At 46.0% G+C, this 22,118-nt stretch overlaps 2 protein-coding genes across 4 annotated transcripts in view; both read right to left on the reverse strand.

The window, feature by feature from the left end:
• LOC111857745 (EMILIN-2) lies at nucleotides 1-14,456 on the reverse strand. 2 transcript variants are annotated; one of them, XM_072710763.1, is made up of 9 exons: nucleotides 14,132-14,456; nucleotides 13,558-13,683; nucleotides 9,600-9,784; nucleotides 7,387-9,297; nucleotides 2,188-2,442; nucleotides 2,050-2,091; nucleotides 1,938-1,968; nucleotides 1,713-1,846; nucleotides 1-1,622 (listed from the first exon to the last, which is right to left on the reverse strand). In XM_072710763.1, exons 1-9 carry the CDS (start codon nucleotides 14,275-14,277, stop codon nucleotides 1,306-1,308), a joined length of 3,147 nt encoding a protein of 1,048 aa, XP_072566864.1. In that variant the 5' UTR covers nucleotides 14,278-14,456; the 3' UTR covers nucleotides 1-1,305. The 2 variants fall into 2 exon arrangements, with proteins under 2 accessions (XP_072566864.1, XP_023694651.2); XM_023838883.2 differs by having other exon boundaries at nucleotides 1,713-1,844; nucleotides 1,918-1,968; nucleotides 14,132-14,455.
• A 1,895-nt stretch (nucleotides 14,457-16,351) lies between these two features.
• The window catches only part of smchd1 (structural maintenance of chromosomes flexible hinge domain containing 1), a 40,324-nt gene continuing 34,557 nt past the window's right edge, over nucleotides 16,352-22,118 (reverse strand). The window contains exons 41-49 of one of the 2 annotated variants that reach the window (XM_072710764.1): nucleotides 21,968-22,053; nucleotides 21,108-21,230; nucleotides 19,953-20,134; nucleotides 19,414-19,523; nucleotides 18,970-19,040; nucleotides 17,773-17,947; nucleotides 17,056-17,214; nucleotides 16,838-16,946; nucleotides 16,352-16,652 (exon numbers count right to left, since the gene is read on the reverse strand). In XM_072710764.1, coding sequence (XP_072566865.1) covers nucleotides 16,607-16,652; nucleotides 16,838-16,946; nucleotides 17,056-17,214; nucleotides 17,773-17,947; nucleotides 18,970-19,040; nucleotides 19,414-19,523; nucleotides 19,953-20,134; nucleotides 21,108-21,230; nucleotides 21,968-22,053 — 1,061 coding nt within the window. In that variant the 3' untranslated portion in view covers nucleotides 16,352-16,606. Of the gene's footprint in view, nucleotides 16,653-16,837; nucleotides 16,947-17,055; nucleotides 17,215-17,772; nucleotides 17,948-17,989; nucleotides 18,056-18,969; nucleotides 19,041-19,413; nucleotides 19,524-19,952; nucleotides 20,135-21,107; nucleotides 21,231-21,967; nucleotides 22,054-22,118 lie in introns of those variants that run through there. The other variant, XM_023838876.2, reaches the window with a different exon arrangement.

Genomic DNA, 22,118 nt, shown 5'->3' on the forward strand with positions numbered 1-22,118 from the left:
TGTGGGCAATTTGTTTTAATTTTTTAAAATCCATTCAGCAGACATTCACAAAGCGATGTGCAGCTGAAAAAGCAGGGGGGGGTGGGGGTTGCTAAAGTTTGCTGGCCACAGGATCTGAACTGGAGCCCTTTGTGTTATAGGCATGTCAGCCTATCCTGCAGAGCCTTCCTATCCCCACACAAAGCTACACACGTGTAAGCTTCCCTGTTGTGAAGCAATCACATGTAAGGGTCAGAAAGCCAGGTCAGCCAATGTCCCTGGAGCTACCGGGTTTAAGGGCCTGAAGGGAATTTGAACCAGTAACCTGATTACAGGCCTGTTGAGCCACACGCCACTTCTTTGCAGGTAGGCTGCAGCTGTCTTGTGTATTTTTCACCTCTGAAGCCCCCGGTCCAGGAAATGCAGAGGTTGTACGGTTCTGCAGCGAGTCAGTGGGTGGCACTGTGACCCCGTACTTCCAGCACGATGAGCTCTGCTCCTGGGCTCTCCATGGCCACCGCATGTGTATGGCCTGCTGACTGTGCTCGTGCTTCCTGGGATGGGCTCCAGACTCATGGGGACCCAGTACTAGATAATTGCTTGGAGGAAGGATGTGAATCTGTGTGGTTAAAAGATGCATCTGTGAATCTGTGTGAGCCCAGGGCGGCGGTCCCATCAGACTCTGTCGGGATCTGGGTTTCCTCGTCTTAAATATTCTGTGATTTTATTTTTTTTAAACTGGTGCACTTTATAACTTTTGTCTCTGTTACTATAAACTCAATGAATTTTTGACATTTACAGATTGGTGTATGTACATTTAGTATGGTGTCACTTTCCTACACCACGTTAAACTGACCAAATAGCTGAAGAACTGCTAGTATTAATTTCATTGCTATTCAACCAGACAGCACTGGAGCTGGGGGTCAGTAAAATAATGGGGTAGAGTGTAACATTTAAATATCTGCCCTTCAATTCAAGGCACACCCCAACTCAACATAGCAATAGTAATTTGTAATTATTCTAAGAAAGGACAGAATGTAAACATGGAACTTTTGGACCTTTACATGTCAGGAAACTGAAATGAAATGAAAGGTCTATAACATTTAATTACAGTAGGTCCCCAAATGAGGATGATTACAGTCCCCCATCCTTACAGAATCATGTAAACAAAATATTTTTATATTTGGTAATTAAAAACTAGAGCAGACTTTTCAAATATAGCTTAAGAGCAAATATATTACGTCTCCAAGTAATAAAATTGCATAGTGTTTGTTTACCCATCTGTGATTGGTTGCCCAGGTCACGTGACTAGCTGGGGTGGGGGTGCTATCTGCTGACTGGGGGCGGGTAGAGGAAGATGGCAGAGAAGGTGGAGAGGACCACGCTGGAATCGGAGGGTGCCAGCCTGCCAGTGGTGAGGGTCAGGCCCACTCTGTCCCCACGCTTCAGGGTGAGGATCAGGCTGAAGGGGGCAGATCCCCCGCAGAAGCAGCCCTGTCCACCATCAGGCCCATATCCACTGGTGTTCAGCCTCTGCACACTGCGGCTGGACACAGAGACCACAGCCTCGACACGCTCGCCCTGCACTGCCGTCAGCACGGCGGTCAGCAGGTATCGCCCGTCCACTGGCACAGTGAAGATCCCTGTGGACCACAAGGGGGCAGCAGTGAGACATGGGAAGTGGCTTTGGGGGGGCTACAGCAATTCACAATCGATTCTGATAGGGGGGCTACCTGTGAGGGGGTCGTAGTGCCCTCCGTCGTTAACTAGCACCTTGTTGAAACGGATAACGCCAGTGCTATTGAGGGGGGTGACTAGGGTGAGGCCGGCGGAGAAGGAGAAGGGCCCTGCCCCCACACTGGTACCTAGAAGGGGACATATAGGTCATTCCGGTTTCATGAGCAGAGGGAGCTTCACGCCTTGTATTTAGAGCTGTACCTGGAGTGGCAGCCGCTCCAGGAGTGGCCGTCTGCGGTGGTAAGTGGACAGCTATGGGAGGCAGGAGGAAGTGAGGGTCATCAACCTGAGCTCAGTTTGACATACAGAAAATTCACAAGAAAAAGTGCTCACCTGGAGAGAGAGGCTTCGATGCAGAAACGAGAGGAGGGTAACCTAATGGGGATTAAACATATCGAGATGGATAAGTATGACCAAATAGAATGAAAAAGTGGGTTAAAGTGCTAAACAATGACATCACTTCCTTGTTACCTGGTGCCCCGGCAAAGCCCATGATGGGAGTCATGCTGCCGACACTCTGGGGGAGTTTGCCGGTTGCCCGGTGCATAGTGCCTGGGGGCCCCGCCTCGCCTGTCTCCAGTACGGGCTGCTGGGGGGCAGCCGGGAGGGTTGAAGAGTCCGGAGGAGGGGTCAGGGGTGCGAGGCGGCCAAGGGGAGTGGCGGGGTCATGTGACCTGCTGGTCTTGATGTCAGGAGCAGGGCTGGAGGTCTCCGCGTCCACCACAACTGCGGATGGAAATTGACAGACCACCATGGCTGTGAACAAGATGAAATCAGCGGATGGGAACGATGGAAGATCATGATTTTAGAACCAGTATGGAACAGCCAAGAATTCCCATCATTCCCCGCTTGCTTTGACTGGTGCTTAACAATGAAGGACCTGTTCCAGTATTCTCCACATATGTACGTCACCCCATGACTGGTCCATGAAACAAATTCAGTCCTGGTCTCAGGAGAACAACCGCACACTGAGAACATAAGCCAACTAACGACTCTGTTCAGGGCCAGCTCTCAAGCAGCCATCCATCCATCTCTCTCTCTATTCAATTCCGTCACTCAATGAGGAAGAACTCCTCCCTTGCCCACACACATCTGTGTTGTGGTTGCCAGTCCCCCAACCTTGCCAAAAATGGAACTGCTGGTCTCTGGGAGGAGAGCCTCACTCAGTGGAAACACAGTAACATTAATTTTGAGAAGACCATGGGACATGTGCAACTCTCTGAGCAAACTGTAAGCACACAAGGAGCTTAGCAGTGGACAACCAGGGCAGATAAGAGATACCTATGAATGTAATGACTGAGTTGATCAATTAAAGCATACTGGTTTATACCGATTTAGTCTGAATTCTACTTTTATAACATTATTTGTGCATTACGTTTCTGTGACATCTTTACCACCTGTGAAGCAGATGTTTTAGAGCCCACGATATTACAAAACTGCAGTGATTTAAAGGTTCAAATTGCAATTGCTGGTAAATCTGGTTCCCAAACCATCTGCTGTCCAGAAGATAGGAAATGAGAAGGTCCAGGAATCCATGGCTCTCTCAGAATCTTTGGGTCTATGCTTCTTCTTAGAGAATCTCGAGAACACAAAATTCACATCTCTTGTTCACCAAAACCCAGCCATAACATTTCATAATGACCCAATGATTTCTCCCATAAATCCCTGGGGGTGGCAAGGTCTGAGGAAACATCAAAACTTGGTCAAAGGGATTGTGGTGACCAACGCCACCCCATAAATGTGTACAGGGCAGAACCTTGCAGGGGGCCAGTGAGACAGGCTCCCCCCATTCACGGACATCTGCAGGGTATGCTGCATCATCTGCAGGGTATGTCGCAGGGTATGCTGCATCATCGCAGGGTATGCTGCATCATCTGCAGGGTATGCTGCATCATCGCAGGGTATGCTGCATCATTGGTTGCCACGTCAGCTGGAAACCTTCAGATGACCAATGGAGATGCCAAAGATCTCGAAGCCTGGTGCTGGTTGTCCTTAAGAAAGTGGGCCTTCCAGCTGAGCCTTCTCGTGAGCTTCCTGAAATGATCACCCGTGACCAACGCAGTCTGCAGCCAATCTTCTACGAGCTGAAGGCAGGCACGTCCATCTATTACCCCTTGGCAGGAGAGGCAGTAGAATCCCCCTGTTGTCTCATTCCCGTGGATGGCCACAGTGGAGACCTGCCCCCCCACTTTAAAACACATTCATGTGTGTTTATCAGCAATTCTGCTGCCTGGTTGCTCAGCTTGACTTAAACATGCTGATATGGGGGATCCCCTTTCAAGGAAGTGCAGGGGGGTCTTTAATGGGCAGCACATGTACAAATGCAACAGGGCAACCCGGTGGTCATTAGAGGCTTGAGAGGGGGCAGGGTGCTTACCCACGATGCTTCAGGGAGTTTGCTCTATTAAGCTCCCACACACATCAGACTTGTTTGTAAAGGTATAAATCAGTACCCTCCAATCACAGCTAAATTTTAGGGGACAATCTCTAAATGGCTTAATTCAAAAACCCTCCTCAGCCTGACCCCAGTCCAGCAACCATAAAGTGGGACTCAAGACCCCATAAGAGCCATTTATGTTCCCCTAATGGGAATCAACTGGGAAAAAGGAGTCCCCTGTGCACTGAGTTAGAGTCATCCCCCTGGGCACCTCAAAATCACACTGTACAGCCACAGCTGTTGACATCTCCACAGACACTAGCTGCAATAAATGATCAGACCGTGACACAGAGCATCTCCCCATCTTCTGCACCACACCCAGAGTCCAGAAAAACATCTGTGGCTGCAATTCTACTCTGATGTATCACTGACTAACAGCTGATATATTAGATGTATCATTAACCTCTCAGTGAATTCCATATCCCTCCATCTTACCCATCCATATTTTTACGGCCGTGGAAAAATTAAGAGACCGCTCTACATTTTTAAACAAATCTGTATTTTTAAATCCTGGTTTAATCGTGGTCCTGCTAGCAGAAGGCTACACTGAGCAGCAGGATGCTTCCAGGTTCAAAATATATGACAGCAACACACAAGAATAAAATGAAGCAGGAGACACTGGGAACCAGGTAAAGGGCGGAAGTGATTTACTAATGGCAGAGATGACCGTCAACTTATCCAAGTTTCTCATGAATTGGAGGATGTCATCAAATGACTTTCAAAAGGAATGGGAAACATTAAGTGCAGGTGTGAAGTGCACTGCTAGTACAGTTCATATCAGGCTCCTAGAAGCAGGACTGAAGTCCCAAAAAGCGAGGAAGAAGCCCTTCATTAATGAGAAAGAGAGAAGAACCAGGCTGCAGTTTGCAAACACAAATTATATATTATTCACAGACACACACCCATAAATTGAGGAAAAAAGTGAAACAAAAAGACTGCTGTAGTCACTTAATTTTGTCCTCGGGTTGTATAAGAGACTTTAGTATCCTTGGATTTTGTTATCCATGGGGGGTCCTGGAACAAATTCCCCATGGATACAAAGGAACGACTGTACATATTACATACATAGGGAGAGAACTACACCATTGTTAACACTAACCGATCCTTGACAAAGAGTGTACATGTTTCCTATTATAAGTGCAGAAGAAAATGAGTTATCAGATCGTTTCTCCCATCCCTTTGGAGGGAAACAATGAATAAGTGAAATGTTGGCCCACATTCTGAATTTTACCCAATTTGAAAGAGGAATTTTTCACACATTGTGTGTGCTTGTCATATGTATATAAATGTAGTATTTAGTTAATCATGTGGAGTTGTAACCTGCTACCCAATGGCTAGAACAAAACGAATCGTCATAACAGCTCTGGCTTGGTAGGTGACCCACAACATTGAAGAAAAGATGCAAAGATGGACTTGACCAGGGCCATATTACTGTATAAGGACTGGCAGCAAAACACAGGCTGGTCAGGAATAGACGGGATAGTAATAAAACAATCTATTCTCATCTTTCAAATAAGCCAGATGGGCAAATTGGTTATTTGGCATCGAAAAATTGTGAATCGAATGAGCAAACGATACCACAAATGGTTACATCTGTCTGCAAGTTTAGTTCGGCTCTAAGTGATGTCACCATGTCAGCTGACAGACTGTGCATACAAATGTAAGACACTGTGTATACGATGTTTGCCAAGGCTAAGGTTAAGAGGAAAGACTACAGGGTTATCACAGTGTGATTGATTGCAGTAGCACGCCACATTAAAAGGCGCCGTTCTCAGTGAATCGCTGCAGTGCATCTGCGGGTGGTGTGGTAGGAGTCTTTCATGGCTGACTCACAAGGAAGGGGGAGTGTCTGTCTTTAAGAAACAGGGGCCCGGGGGCAGTTTCAAAGCTGTTTATTTTATCCAACACAGCTTTCCAAGTGCTCCTTACCGACTGGAGGCCATCAGCTTGTAATTTATTATATATTATATATATATATTTTTTTTTTCCCATTTTTCACAACTATTGATGGGTAATTATAATATGAGGTCACAGACTTCACAATTCTCCATACTCTCATTGGTCAAATTATCCTCCATTAGTGCCTCATTAGATAAATATTCCATAGGAGTGAGTGTTCACTGGAGGCCTCGCCCTTCTCAGCAACTGGCGTATGATCTCAGCAGCAGGATGTCAGGTGACACATCTGCATGGATGGGCGTCACCATTGTCTTAGGTGCCTCGACTTGCCAGTTGGTATGAACCAATCAAAAAGTCTTAACACTGAAGTGCTTAGCAAGCTTGAAGCAAAGCAGCTTTTATCAGGGACAGGACAGTTCCATTTTGTATATTTGCTAGTATTACCGCAGTAGCTGGAGATAAGTAAGAAACCACAGGGCATCCAAGATAATATTCCTGTATTCCTGCATTACATTTATTTAATGACAACAGCAAGCCTGGAAAACTGTCACACTATCACACTACTCCCCAAGTAGTGGCCAGCATGCAGCAACAGTAACTTTCCTTGGCTATGCCCCTCCTCCCCTTGATGTAATATCAATAAAATCCCCAAGAGCTCTGTAACCAAGTGAGTCACATACAGCTGGCCCCAGAACAGGGGGTCGCAGCCATAAGCTTGACAAATTTGCCTCGAACACTCGTCTCCTGAAGGGGGCCGGATGTACCACCCTTCTGCCGAAATAAGAGCTGGGTGACCACTGTGTTTGTCATTCAAAATCATCTTGGATGGAACAACAAGGGTTTGTCTTAGGGAAGGAGAAAAAAACAGATGAATAACAGATGGGCTGCTTTCGTACCACACTTGGAATAAGAGCCCCCCAAGGAGCCAAGTATAGCGCAACACCAAAGCCGTACAGTTAAAAACGGCCATGTGTGTTCAATCACCTCTGCACTCTTGGCATCCAAGGTTCTCAAATGGGAGACCGGGTTTTCCCCGAAAAAGCTGGAATATAGAGAGCCAACTTGAACGATTCTTCTGTGAGAAAGCATTTCAAGGAGGCATCTTGTGACATCCTTTTTTTCAGCTGCGCCTAATTGAGATCTAATTTTGGCTCATGAGCTACCAGCTCTGGACCAATGACAAAGCTCAGGTTACAAAACTTGGCTTCAGCTGTTTAAGACATTCCAGAAGAAGCCCTGACACACATCTCCAATCATCATACATAACGACAGAATTTCCAAAACTTGAATAAGCATTTACAAACTTCTAGGCCATCTCAATTTATAATACTTACCCGAGCCAATGAGTGCTCTGGTCCCAAGGTCTTGCATCTCCTTGGCGATCGTAGAGAGCTGTTCTTGGAAGTTCTGAAGAGAGCCCTTGAGCCCAATGATATCCCTTGAATGGAACCTCAGGGTGCTGTTGAACTGATGTATGCAGGTCCACAGGGCAGTCACATGCTTGTTCAGCCCATCCTTGATTCTCTGAAGGCTGTTGCTGACACCATCCAGCTTGCCACACACAGCCTCCATACCAGATACTCGGTTGTCCACTCCAATCACGTCTTTTCGGATCCCTTCAGCGGTGTCCTTGCATTGGCTAAGTTCCACCCCCACCTGACTGGCAAGTAGCTTCAGCCGGTACCTAAGCTCTTCCAACTGGGTCTCATTGATGGCTGCCTGGGACAACCCCCTGTCCACCTGCTCCTGTGCCTCTTGCGCCTGCATCTTCCCACAGGTAGAGTTAATGTGTTGCAGGTCATTTGAGTAATCATTCAGTGAATCACCCAAGCCAGAAACTACATCTCTTAAAGTCCCTACATCAGTCTTCAGGGAGTCAACCATGTCCAGCAAGGTCGAAATATTCCTGCTGTTTGGACTGCTAATTGCCAGCAGTGCCTGAACTAGGTCCTCAAGATCTCTCATCTTCTCAGAATTACTGCTAACTTCAGATTGCATCATCTCGAGCCGAAAGATGTTAAGATCCTGGGTGATTTTGTTATACACATCTGATTTGCACTCTATAGAACATGAATTACTCATTACATTCAAGTTATTTTCAAGATGCTGGATGAGCTGCTTGTTGGAGCTCACTTCATTCTCTAAATTTTCAAATCTCTCACTGCAATTCCCAACGACGAAAGAGTCATTCATTCCCATTTGCATGGTCATTAACTGGTCTCCCATTGACCTAAGATCTTTGATCGTCAAGTCCCGAAGTTCTGCTGTGCACTCTTGAATGATTTGTGTCAGCTTCTTCTCTATGGAAAAGCAGTGCATCTCTGAGTTTCTCTCGCTGATGTTGATCCGAGCCTCCAGGTCCTCCAGACGGGCACTGAGAGCATTTTCAATTTGTGGCATAGAGAGTAAATCTATCTCACCATGCAACCGAGCATTGAGGGCGTGGTGAGCCTCTGCAATGTGCTCCATCTTCTTCTGGAGATCCTTCATACCTGTTGGCCACTCAGTGGCTGCAGCTTGCCCATTGGTCCTGAACTCACTAAGTTCGAGGCGGAGATCTTCAATCTCCTTCCTTAGGTCAGCCTCCGTGGATTCCACGAGCTCAGTAAGGCTGACGTAGTTAGCCTCACGTTCCTCACACTGTTCCTGTACCGACATCATCTTGTACTCGCAGGACCCTTTAAGGTCAGCCATCTTGATCTCAATGCCCTCCATAAGCTCCTCCTTCAGGTCCTTGATCTTTTGGTCAATATACGTTTGGAGGGAATCCTCAGTTGGTGCTGAAGGTGCTGGGGTTGGGATGGCAGCATGATCCATGGATCCCCGGTTAGCCTCCATGAGGACCCGGATCTGACTGTCGTGCGTCTCCACAGTGCCACGAAGCTCATCCAGAGCATTGTTCTTGTTCCTCAGGGCATCGGTTACGTCAGTAAGCTTTGCCCTCACCTCCTCTATTCCCTCGGCGTCAACACCTGCCATGTGGTCGGGCAGCTGTATGGTCTCAGTGGTTCCAGCCAGTGCCGCATTAGGCATACGTAGCTCACTCCGGAGAGCCATGAGCATCTTGCTGGCATCCTCCTGGAAGCTCACCCGGAGGTTCTCGCTCATACCCGTCATGGCAGCCTGCATGTCGAGGACCGTCTGGGAGAGGCGTTGGACCTCATCCTCAAGGTAGTTCACTGTGTCCCCTCTCTCACCATTATACTGCTGCTGGTTGGGGATCGCTGTTCCTTGTAACTCAGGCCCTTTAAGACACAAGAAATCCACAGGGAAAACATTTCAGTCTACCAATGGGCAGAGCCACAGAATTTCTCATGGGCACCCCCTAGTATCTGAGCCCCTGAAAGTCTTGTCCTTTCTCCATCCTTATGGGATGAAGGTCACTCACTAACTAAGCTGAGAGTTAGTAAGAGTGGAAGCCCAAGGACTTCTGAACACTAGGGATCAAGAGTCTCGATAACGGACAGACACTTGACTCAAGTAGAATGTTCGATCTGTGGTAGTTTGCGCGGTCCAAGTTCTTTGAATGACTATATTCAGGTCTTACTCGGTTTGTGGTCCACTGGTCCTGGACTGTGTGGAGTAGGCTGAGGTTCCCACAGCACCTGCCTGGGGGCACCATCTTTCAGCTCCTTGCAGTCAGGGCCCTGGTATCCTGGGCAGCACCTCCACTCCAGCTCTGTCACCATCTTGTAGCCAATCTTGTACATGGACCGGTACTGCATGTGATACCTGTGCCACGACAGAGGGCATCAGCTAATCATCTGCTCCTCTGTGCCCTTACGCATCATGGCCGGTTCTCCGTGTTTAGGCCATGTTGATCTCAGGGGCGGCGTGATCATCTGAGCAGACAGCTATCCTTTGGCAAGCATCCACTTAGTGAGCATTTGTAAATTACCTATAAATTACCTTTGCATTTAACTACTGCAATAATAATATTAGCTATAAAACATCTGTGGTACTTAAAATCTTAACAGAAGCCTCTATTGAATGCGATACAAGGGGTCAGGCGTATTCAGCTTCACTCCTATACACAGCTGGATTCTTCCTTAAACAGTTCAGGTTAGGTGCAGAGCCCAGCAGTAGGTCCCACGCAGTCTTTTCGGGATGGCCCAGCTCCCAAAACGCTGCGTTACCTGCTTCCCTGTAATCACGTCTGTTTACAGAACAGATTACAGATGGAGACGTGCCACTATCCTGAGGAACCGCAATCAAAGAGCTCATAAGACTGGAAGAACTACCAAAATGAAGTAATCTATTTCAATATGAACAGCATGGGGGAAAAAATACAGAATTTATATAAACTACAGCCTTCGGTATAAGTGTCTTTCAGTTGGCGTCAGCAAACCCAGCTGACGCAGTGCTTATTATTTATGCACATCGTAACTTTCAAACACACATGCAGCACTGTGCAAAAGTCTGAGGCAGCCAGAGTAAATGATGCTTTAAATGATCTTCATGTTGGTGCTAAATTATGGTATGATGTCCATCAAAGTGTCTCAGATTAGGCATTTCAATGCCTCTAGTTTCGTCAGCCCAGTATGTGCAGCAACAGCCCAAAACAGCCACGTATTCTGACTAGACCGCTGTACACCTTGTATGGCTAATCAATACCTTGTTGAGATATTTAACTAATTAACTCATAATTGAGCTGGTGGTGGAATTTAATGAATACATGGAATGGCTGAGGTGCTGCTGTGGAGAGGTTTGGGAACTGAAGAGGTGATCATCTAGCCATCCAACAAGATATGTGACTTCTTGGAGAACAGAAGAAAATCTTACTATTTTTTTTATTGTGTTACTGTTAATTTGCATATGTTCTATTTGAATTGTGATTTGAACTTGAATTGTGTTTTTCTTCTGAGGATACATATACACTTACCATCCAGATAAATAACTTTTAAACATTTTCTTTGACTGCTTAAGACTTTTGCGCAGTTCAGTATTTCCAATGTAACTTTCCGGTTCGAGTAGCAAAAGCGCCCAACAGTTCTAGAAACATGTGTCCCTGGACAGACTCCTGCACCGCCTTCACTCCTGTGGGAGTATCCTGGTAAATGGGGAAAAAAGCTCATCTCCATGCCAGGGAGAAGACATCCCTGGCTTTACTGCCCTACGAAGGAGAAACACAGTAACTACGATGACACAAACTGAGAAAAGGGGCTTCTACAGTATGTGTAGTAGGTATGCAAATGATAACATTTTCCTCAAAACTGAGCACAGATAAAAAAGACATCTTGTCAAGAAATAAAACAGAGCTTTAGTGTTTGATATTTGGTCAATATCTCATCATCGATAATATACGCAGTTATGGTGTTTTGCCTGAGTGTGGCAGCATACTACTGTCCTCTGTCTGGAATCAAATGATCCTCTGCTCACGTACTCGTTACAATTATCATCTAAAATAAATTAAATAATACGAGTTCTGGAGACAAAGCACATTTATACAAAGTATCAATTTTATAATAAAGCACACAGTACAAAAATTATGCTTGTTTTTTATTCCTTGAGAATAAGTAAGTTCAGTTCAGCCCAGGAGGGATACTGCGTGGATGTATACAGAGAGGAGAGACTCGGGTTTTGTTGATCCTGGAGCTTGGAGTGAGCATTTTGGTTGAAGGTGAAAGTCAGGGCAAATCGATCTCATATCACTTTATAATTGCAGCACCAAGACCTTATAATTCATACTTAACCTGGCAGCCAGTGGTAATGAGAGACTGGAAATGTCGTCAACCTAAACATGTTGAGTAGTAAAAACCAAGTATGAAAGTTTGAGATGTGTAACTAAAGAGCAAATTTCCAAAACTCACTCAGTCCACAGGATACGTTTTCTAGAAAACTTCTATGGACTTAGTGGGGTTTGGAAATTTTAATGAAAGTCCAGTCCTGAGGACTGAATGAGATTTGGTTCCTGATGCTGTAACATATGATGAGGAAGGCTGACTTCACTGACTCATGTCTCATCAAAACTTGCTCTTCGATTGTGCTTTTTTGAAGAGTGATAGAGCATTTAAGAAAAGGCGATTCTGGCCATTGGCTATGTCAGGAGATGGGTGATCTGAAGATGGAACCTTGCAAACCATGCAATCCCAGCAAGGTCCTTATCAAGACCAGACCAAAAAGTCATCTGCGGTGTAGTGAAGAGACAGTGCAGAAATCCTGATTTATTTCTGAACTCCAATCACAAAAGACCTTTAAAAATTTCCCTCAAATCCCAAACGCCTCTAAACAGGCCATTGTACCATAACTGGAGTGGAGATATTTGGAGCATTCAGAATTCCAGCAACAGAATGTCATTTATGACAACAATTTCCAGGGCCTGCTGCCAGTTCTTAATTACAAGCGGTTTTTAGGCAAATCATTCACAGTACCCACAATTTACACTTTGTCAAAAAAACTGGCTACACAGACCAATCCTTCTGTCTGCACTAGTCCCTTATGGCCAGCAAATGTTATGAGGAAACACTAGAAAATATTATTCTGTTGATTTGTTTAGTGTAGACTGCATGTTTATAGTGACAACAAGGAAAGGCCATTAAACCATAGATTTTTACATGTTTTCATTCGAAGAACAACATACTGGTTACAAATCATTGCTTTGTGGTCACAGAATGAGACAGTTGCTTGATGACAGATGGATGGCCTTAGGTCTGGAAATGTGCCAGTGGTATAGAACAGGGACTCTAAGTGTAGGGATTGTTTGTGATTCTCCAAAAACATCAGGTTAAATCCAGAGGCGGACATTTCAGGCCCAGAAAGTAAAAATCCAAACCAGGATTTTGTTTCAACCAACCAGTTGAGTACAATGTGATTGTGACTCTTTATAGTCACCTGGTTGGTTGAACCAAAATCCTGGTTTGGATTTTTACTTTCTGGACTTGAAATGTCCGCGTCTGGTTAAATCGGAATAATGGCAGTTTCCTTAGTGTCCACAATGGGCTGCAGTCGATCTGAATTCCGTTTGCTGCTTTAAGTGAACAAGGGCCGTCCTGTCATATTGGCATACGACATATCTGCCGGCCCTGCTCATGAGACGTGACGTCACACAGCACAAAGCCAGCACAGGCATATGCAGGTTTCACTATCAGCAAAGTTAATGACAGCTGAGCATGTAGCATGTCTAACAGGGGCGTGGCTACGGGAGTCCAGCAGGGGGCCCCCCAAGACCTCTGACAGAATTTGAACACTGGTGCCCACCCATCATGTCCAAATACCCACCTTAGGATGGATCCTAGAAATTCTATGAATATGTAAAATTTAGTTCAGGGTTGTGTTATACAGCATTACTCATGATTGCCAAGGAGAAAAACAAACATTTACTGGAACATTATCTCTGAATATTGGAGCAGTGTTGGTATATTAGCCTCCCATGTAATCATTTTGAAAAGGTTTATTGCTTTTTATGACCGACGACTTGGCTAAGTAAATGTCACAACTGAGCTGCGGACCAATAAAAACATCAGTCTTCCACCCTCCCTCCCTCCCTCGCCTCGCGGGACCCTTACCTCACTTGCGGAGGGCAGTGGGGCTGATACGCGGGGCAAGGCGCGACCTCGCGCTCCACAAATGTCTCCATATCCCCCAGGACAGCGCAAGTCACGTTCTTGTGCACGACATACGCACAATAGTTTCTGCAATTGATTAAAATAATGCATATGGCTGAAATAGCTGCCATTTCTACACTGTCCTTATGCTTAACATACCTGTATCACTGTATGCGTAAACAGTTACGATGCATTGTTGCACATAATTGTTTTACTGCTTAATCACTGCAATATTAAATATTTCTAGGTATTGATTACACGTTTAATACAACACAAGCTCGAGGCATCATAGACATTATAGTAACATGGAAAAGAAAAATAAATAACTTTAAAAACTTACGCAAATAACAAGGAAGGATATAGCCAAAATAATAGCTTTATGTATTATAGGGCAAGTGTATCTGGCTCCTTAAGTTTTTTCACACTAAGGCCACGCTATTAAGGAACGCGCGGAGGGGGGGGCGGTGTATAAATGCAATAATTAACGACTACAAGCACAAACCAGCAACTCAATCATAAACGTTTGGTTACTTACTTATTCCCGTGTTTATGTCCCGACCCAGAATAAGGAGCACCTTGAAACAAACTATATCTTGACGGAGTTCCATAGATAAAGGAGAAAGTCAGAGAAAGAGATAATATTGCGTATTTAAATCTCAGATCTGCTGCGACGCACTTCATCTTGCGATACTGGACGGAAAAGTGGGGATGTAAGAAATTTCAATTGCGCGCATTCGTTTGAATAAAAGTTAAAGCTGACTTTAGAGCTCCATACTTCAGTGACGAAGCTGAATAACTACACAGCTTCTGCAAAGAAGTGGAGCTTATTGGAAAGTGACGTCCGTGGTTCCGACCCCCCCACCCCCCGCAAAGGCTACAGAAAAAAAAACCCGCTCCCCAGATCATTTCCATCCGTATTCCCACTTTACCGATTTCAGTGTGATTATCGGTACTCAGATGAACGGATAAAAGTGTTTTAATCACAGCTTAGGCTAAGATACACGGAACTCAAGGGCGCAGGTTTGGTTTCAATATATGTTGGTACCAAATCAGCCCGGTTCACCCCCGCCCCCCGAAGCAAACACGGTACGTACTACAAAACTGGAAAGGAGAATGATTCTTTTTTTTTTTTTAGATTAACTTGGAAAATTCCAGCAAATGTGAAAATGGTATTAAGAAATGCACCATAATACTGAAAATAGTTTCGCCGTTCCATCAAACGTCAAATATTAATTGCCGACTGAACCTATTGTACATACATAACCTGTATCCATTAATCACGTTTTTTTTCTCTCAGGATCAGTGGTCTCTTGATCGACCGACAGCAAATAACAAGGGGAGCTCCAGCATCGGTTTTTTCCAGGGTGCTTGCGGGAGGATGGGAGTTTGCAACTCTGATGCGCTGATCCCACGCAGTCAGCGGTGTAGGAACCTGGCGACGTGCATCCCCCAAAACATAATTTAGATTCATCCATCCCCTCCAACAAAGACCACTGTATTTAAATTACATTGTGTTCCCCCATTGGGAGCAACGGTGTAGGAGTGTGAGATATTGCCCCCCCCCCAAAAAAATCAAACTCTCCTAAGCCGTCGCTCGGAATAATGGCTCCGGTACGGAGTCTCCATTCACGGTACGCAGCTGACTGGGTCGGACTATCCACTGACTTACCGGTAAATGTGAAGGCCGTTTTAAGATACATCAACATCTAACAGCTTCAGGGTACTACATAAAACTTTTTCCATTTGGTAAACTTTCTCACATTGATGCTCTAGAAAATTTCCACTGCTGTCTTGGGGTAAAACTTACATTATGCTTACAAAAACCAAGCCTATCTTTATCAATTAATAAAAATACCTAACCCACACAAATGCATACCGCTATTTGGTGCAAATACCACAACCAGTCCACTATTGATGAACTGACCCAATATCATGGTACATGATTATTTTTACCATATTGCCAAGTGCCGTGCAGTTGGCAGCAATAGGAAGCCAGTTTTCATGCCCACAGTGACATGTTGAATGTTTTAGCGCCAAAGAAGCAGCGACTATTGAGAAGATGCAGATACCCAGATCTCCTGCAGGGGGCCACTAATGACTATACCACAACCAGTCCACTATTGATGAACTGACCCAATATCATGGTACATGATTATTTTTACCATATTGCCAAGTGCCGTGCAGTTGGCAGCAATAGGAAGCCAGTTTTCATGCCCACAGTGACATGTTGAATGTTTTAGCGCCAAAGAAGCAGCGACTATTGAGAAGATGCAGGTACCCAGATCTCCTGCAGGGGGCCTTCCAGAGCAGTGAGTGCATAAGATCATAAAGCCCTTTACTCCAGTACCTTTGGTAGGTAACTGCCCGCCCTTCAAACCTGGTGCAGGTGTAGTCACAGCACTGGAAGGTCAGAGAGGTCAGGGAAGCTCTTCCAAAGGACGATTCCAGACTACACTGCATCTCACAGGCTGCTCAAGACCCGAGACGTGGCAGCAGCCTGGGATTAGGATGTTTTTCTCTCCTTTCTCACCAGTAATTTGGTTTTCTTTGCTGATTCAGGACACTGGCGTTCCACAGTCTGCCGCCTGTCTAGAGAACCTGCTGCTCATTCAGACCAGACCAGACCAGACCGACATTCTCCAGCATCGTGACACCATTTTTTTAAACATTTATTCTACTAAAAAGTGTACAAAGGTAGCCGCTTCATTTTACTTTAAAAAAAAAACTGAAAAAAACAAAAACAAAAAAAAAAACAATGCAAGCAGCTTTTAATAGGATGGATGTTGATAATTACATCTTATATTAAACAGCAAAAACAAGCAGGGAAACGTGTCAAATCTAAGGATCGGCATGAGAAACGGAATCAAAGGTGCTCGAGCGTTACTTATAAACATACTCAGCAGACACCCGTTTTAGCAATTTAAAAAATCATCATTATCATGAAAAATGTACAAATTCCAGCATTTACATACTAATAAATAAATTCAGAGATGGGAAAATATTTGCACTTTTAAGAGGTTCTTCTTCTTGTCCCCATGCTGTGAGAAGATTCGGACCTGAAAGATAAAAATGAAAAATGATGACCCCTAAAACACAGAATGACATTATATGGACCCTCTGTCACTCTTCTTAAGTGATCCATCCATCAACTGCTCATGTCACACTCTACAAACGTCACACTGGATCGGTTAAGAAACATGCCATCCTGGATAAGGACCTCAAGTCCACCCACGATACATACACTGAGGATCTGCTGTCTCGTCGCAGTCTCTTGGGGTTCATGTCCGAGCCGTCCCCTTGACTGGACCGCTTCGTCCCGGGACCTTTCGACTTCCTGGACATGGACATGCCTGAGAATGGGGGGGGACCGAATATTTCAAACACTCCCCTGTCACATCTGGACACATATGGAGGCATTGGTGCTCTAAAGCCCGACTGGTTGGTGGCAGGTGGCCATACCCAGTGTCGTCTCGATGTCTTTGAGCTGCTGCTCCTGCTCCTTCAACTCCTGCTCCTTCTGCACCATCTCGGGGGAGCGCAGGTGCTCCAGGTGGCACTCGTACTCCTCTCTCGTCTCCTGGCTCTTCACCATGGCCATCCTGTACTGCTGGAGGAGATCTGAGGCCAGCAGCATGAGGCAGTCAGGCCCAGGGAGTGACATTACGCTAAAGCAGCTGCAGGTTAATACACAAGCGGCAGCACAAGGGGAGTTTCTCAATACAATCAACGCAAAGATTGTACTTGTGGTCTTTGCAAGACCGTTCTTGCCAACTTGCCTCCCAAGAATGAACTTGGGCAAAGTCAATCATGCGACTGGTCTCGTTTGGCGAGGATGAAACCGATCCTTAATATTCGTGGCAGGGCAAGAATGACATCTGGGGACTTTTACCGTCCTCGTGTACTTGTGTTCTTGAGTATATGAACTAGTCTTCGACAATAGATGATGATGTAAAATGGATACACGAGAAGAAAAGTACGGTCAAGTACGCAAACTGAGAAACACCCTAGTGCTGGGTCTGCCCTCGTCGTTCACCTCAGAAATACTGGGTGCAGTGATATTAGAAGAATTACTACGACAACTGTGTCACAGTTGCCATGGCTACATTAGCAGCTCTGCTTTAGGTTCTCTTTGGTCAATTAGCGTCAGGGACCAAAGCCATCGACGAATGCACTCACCAATCTCCCCGCAAAGTGTGTAGTATTGCTGGGGAGGTGGGGCAGCGAACACCTGGCCCCGGAGCTTCTCGATGGGTGGGGCCTTGTTCTGCAGGCCTCCAAACTTGCCGTTACTGCGCACTCGCTCCCCGTGTCGGGTCAGCAGGGTAGGGCACTGCATTTTACTTTGAACAACCTGGGGGAGGGGGCACTGCATTTTACTTTGAACAACCTGGGGGAGGGGGCACTGCATTTATCTTTGAACAACCTGGGGGAAGGGGCACTGCATTTTACTTTGAACAACCTGGGGGAGGGGTGTCCAACTATAGGATCAAATGAAGCCCACAAAGGCAAATGTGAAGCACATCCTGTCCCATATGGTCAGGGATGGACATAACTGGTACACAAGTAGACATTCCTGTTTAAGAACGATGCGTGCGACAATCGATTGTATTTGTGCGGCTATGACAAGAAAATACCTTTCATTTTAACCTGTATACCTCAAATGAAGTAGTTAACATATAAAGATTAAAATGCATGATAGTGGTTTTCATATCAATGCAAAATGCACACAAAATGCACTGTTACCACAATCGATTGTCACGCGTATGGCTTTTAAAGGTGAATGCGTACCAGTTATGTCCATCCCTGCATATGGTCACTGTACTCAAACCCATATTCCCTGCTCAGTATATATGAGAGAGAGAGAGAGAGAGAGAGAGAGAGAGAGAGAGAGAGAGAGAGAGAGAGAGAGAGAGAGAGAGAGAGAGAGAGAGTGTGTGAGTGAGTGAGTATATGAAATACTTTACTGAGCCCCACTGGAAATTCAAGTAAGCCATGCACCCCTGAACAGCCTGCTGATTGTTGGAGGACGAAAAAAGGGGACATCAAACTTGTGCCAGCTAATCAATATGGGTGATATTTAGCTACACAACTACAAACATGGTTGCCTTCGGGCTGTTTGTTAATCCTCAAGAACCAGCAAGCTGATGTCATCAGCAAAGATGATGTAATGCTACATTGGAAATCAGGCATTTTGGGCTGGGCTCCAAATGGGCACCATAACTACATAAATGCTGCTGGATATGATGACATGCATAAACAACACTCACGTTCAGCATTTGAGCGACTGATACCCTCACATTACACAGTACCGTCAGAGAATCACGGTCACCCTCAAGCTGACGAGGCCCGTGGGCCAGCAGCACCCCAACTCACCCCTTTGCGGTAGTGGTTTGCGGCATCCAGACTGTCCACCAGGATGGTGTCCCCCAAGAGGTTGCCGAAAACTGAAAGTGAGTGCAGGAAGCCATTACAGACCGAAAGCTGCCTGGGGGTGAACGCAGATGACGAAACGGGAGCAGAAAATGATGTCTGGGGTAGGGTTAAGGCCAAATGTGAGCGATCAGAATCCGAACAAAGAACAGCTTATTCCAGCCTTATAATCCAGGCAGCACTGAAGGGCAATCAACATCCAGTGGGCTGTTACAGGAAGTAGCTCGTTACAGAACCATCTGGAACTGTTTACTCCACAGGTCAAAGCTGCTGGGGGCGGGGAAGTCACCACTTAAAAACCAGTAACCGCTATGATACCCCGACTTGAAGGGAGCACACTGGGGCCTGTCAGGACCCTGAAGCCCTGGCCCCTCACGTCAGACTCACCAATCTGACAGCTCTCTGCGTTCTTGGGGAAGATGAACAGGTCACGGGCAAACATGGGGTTCCCCTGAGGGATGAAGGTGCAGACGCCATTCCGTATGTGGGGGAGGGGCCTAATCATGAGGGAAACACCGACAGCTGATGTCAGAGACATGGTGCACTGGAGGTGGAGCAACGGGAGAGGAGAGAGAGCACACTGGACTAGACGGCTTCAGTGTATCTGATGGATATGGTAGGGGGGCACCCAACTGAGACAGAACAGCTCCATTCGGCTATATAGGGGAGAAGTTCTAGAAGGAAACAACACTCAAGCAACCACCACCACACCCAATAAGCATCAACCACCACAAGACCCAACAACCACCACCACACCCAATAAGCATCAACCACCACAAGACCCAACAACCACCACCACACCCAATAAGCATCAACCACCACCACACCCAATAAGCATCAACCACCACAAGACCCAACAACCACCCACCACAAAAGCCAAAGACCAACAGCGAACCCAACAATGTGCATCTGTGGCCGCCATGTACCTGTTGCTGTTCTTCCAGAACACGGAGTCCAGCGGCAGAACCTGCTGCCGGCCCTGTGTGTCATCGTAGATCTGTCGGGCGGCGGCCGTCGTAAGTGTCACCACGCAGTCCATGTCACCTGAGAGGTGCCAGGAAAGGACCCGGGCCACGTCCATGTCCACAATCTGAGCCAAGTGGGCGACCTGAGCACGGGATGTGACGTTAGAATTACTCAAGTACAGCATCACCAAGCATAGCTAAAATGTTTACATTAACACTCCGATAAACAGCACTGAATATGCAGAGTAGACTAACAGACAGAGGCTGAATTTATCAAACTGAAACCCACAGCAATACGGTCAGAGAATGGCACCATATTTGAGACAGCACAGGATAGAGGACCGTAGACCAAGTCTGATCAAACTTCCTGAGGGCTCCTAGATATGCACCCCCCCCCCTCTATCTTCTGGAGGAGCTACTGCAACTTGTGGGGGGAAACATAGGGGCCCTTTCAGGGTAATTTATAGCCAATGAGTTCCTGCTAAGTTGCTGGTGCACTGCTCATACGGCAGCAATTACACATCCACTGGAGACCTGGATAGGCCTTACAAGGTTGTTTCCTTCTGAATGACTAGAGAACCAACAGACAGAAGTGGCTGCAATCAACCAGAACATCGATGAGCAGGGAAACCAAGCAAGGCTTTCATGCTAGGGACACAAAGACTGTCGTTACAAGGTCAGTGAAACCACCCTAACCAGCCACTTATGGAAAAAGCTACAGAAGAGCCCTCAGTACCCACTCCTAACCAGTCTATGCATCACATGTCTGCAGCTGCAAAAATCTGTACATTATGAAATACAGATATCGTCCAACCAAAAACAGTAGGTGGTTCTTGATGACATATGGGCTACAGTTGGATCCCTCAACCTTCTTGGTGCTGAGCGGCAAAATGCACTGATGAGCATTACCAGGTGCAGAAGCTAGACGAAAGGAGGTCAGATCCATGCTCTCTTGCGCAGGAAGAGAAGAACTCAACCTGACCTCAAGGGGATCAGCGACCAAGTGGAGTTGGGTCCTTCCAACACTTTGTGGTATGACCTTTGTTGTCTGCTACAACCACTCAACATAACATTCTAAACAGCCAGGGCTGGGTTTTATTGGGGGGGGGGAGTCACCTTTCCAAGGACGTCAGGGTTGCTTCTGAAGGCCTCGGGGATAGAGCACACCCGTCGGGGCTGCTTCAGGAGCCTTTCCTGCTCTGCCTTCTTCTGGGAGATAAGGACGTCAATGGCTTCCACCTGTGACAAAAGTGGAAACACACACCCCCACAAATTAAACACTGAAGAATGTTACGCAAGCCCAGAGAGGGACGCAGAATGGGCATGGACTCTATTGCATTCCTCATGCCTTCAGGGTACACATTTGAATTTGAAATTAATGTTTAAGCATAACCCAGTTTTCAGTTTCAAAACAATATCTCATTAAATTTGAAATCTGTACATCTGGGCTGAAGACTAAGTCACTCTTCACCATGGGCTTTCACCAGGGAATTGCACAACTGGAGACAAACAAAAGGGATGATTTTTTATTTATTTTTTTTTTTAAAAAGTAGCACAACTACAAACAGCATTACACGAAACAGGTTACGATCAGAAGTGACGTAGCAACAAACAAATATTCCAAAATTCAGTCCCTTGCTTTCTCCTTCCAACATGACAGCTTGCTGAGCCACCCCGATAAAAGCTAAAAAAAAATAAAAAATTGAAAATGACAGCGCATGAAGCCATCTGGACGCGGATTCACAGCTGGCTTTTTCCAGCACATTAATATGTTCCGGGCAGCTGGACGTGCACCTTGCCGCCCACATCGTCCAACTGTTCCCTTCGCGACAAAACGGAGGCATGAGAATCGCAGGATACACAACTGCTATTTATTGACCAACAGTGGGCTGTACTGTATGCAGAGGGTTCAACTGCGAAAGAAAACGGTATGGTGTGACTGAAATGGACGGAAACGAGGCAACTCCAGCACTCACAGTGGACACTAGTGTGGGGTTTATATCGATCTTCTTGAGTTCCGATTTCAGATAATCTTCCTTGTTGGTAGCGTCCTGCAGCTGATCTGTGGTGGAAAAAAAAGCACATTCAGGATCAAAAGAGCCATGTTTAACGGACCCCCATATAATT

The sequence above is a fragment of the Paramormyrops kingsleyae genome, chromosome 4 (assembly GCF_048594095.1).
Source record: "Paramormyrops kingsleyae isolate MSU_618 chromosome 4, PKINGS_0.4, whole genome shotgun sequence".
NCBI lineage: Eukaryota > Metazoa > Chordata > Actinopteri > Osteoglossiformes > Mormyridae > Paramormyrops > Paramormyrops kingsleyae.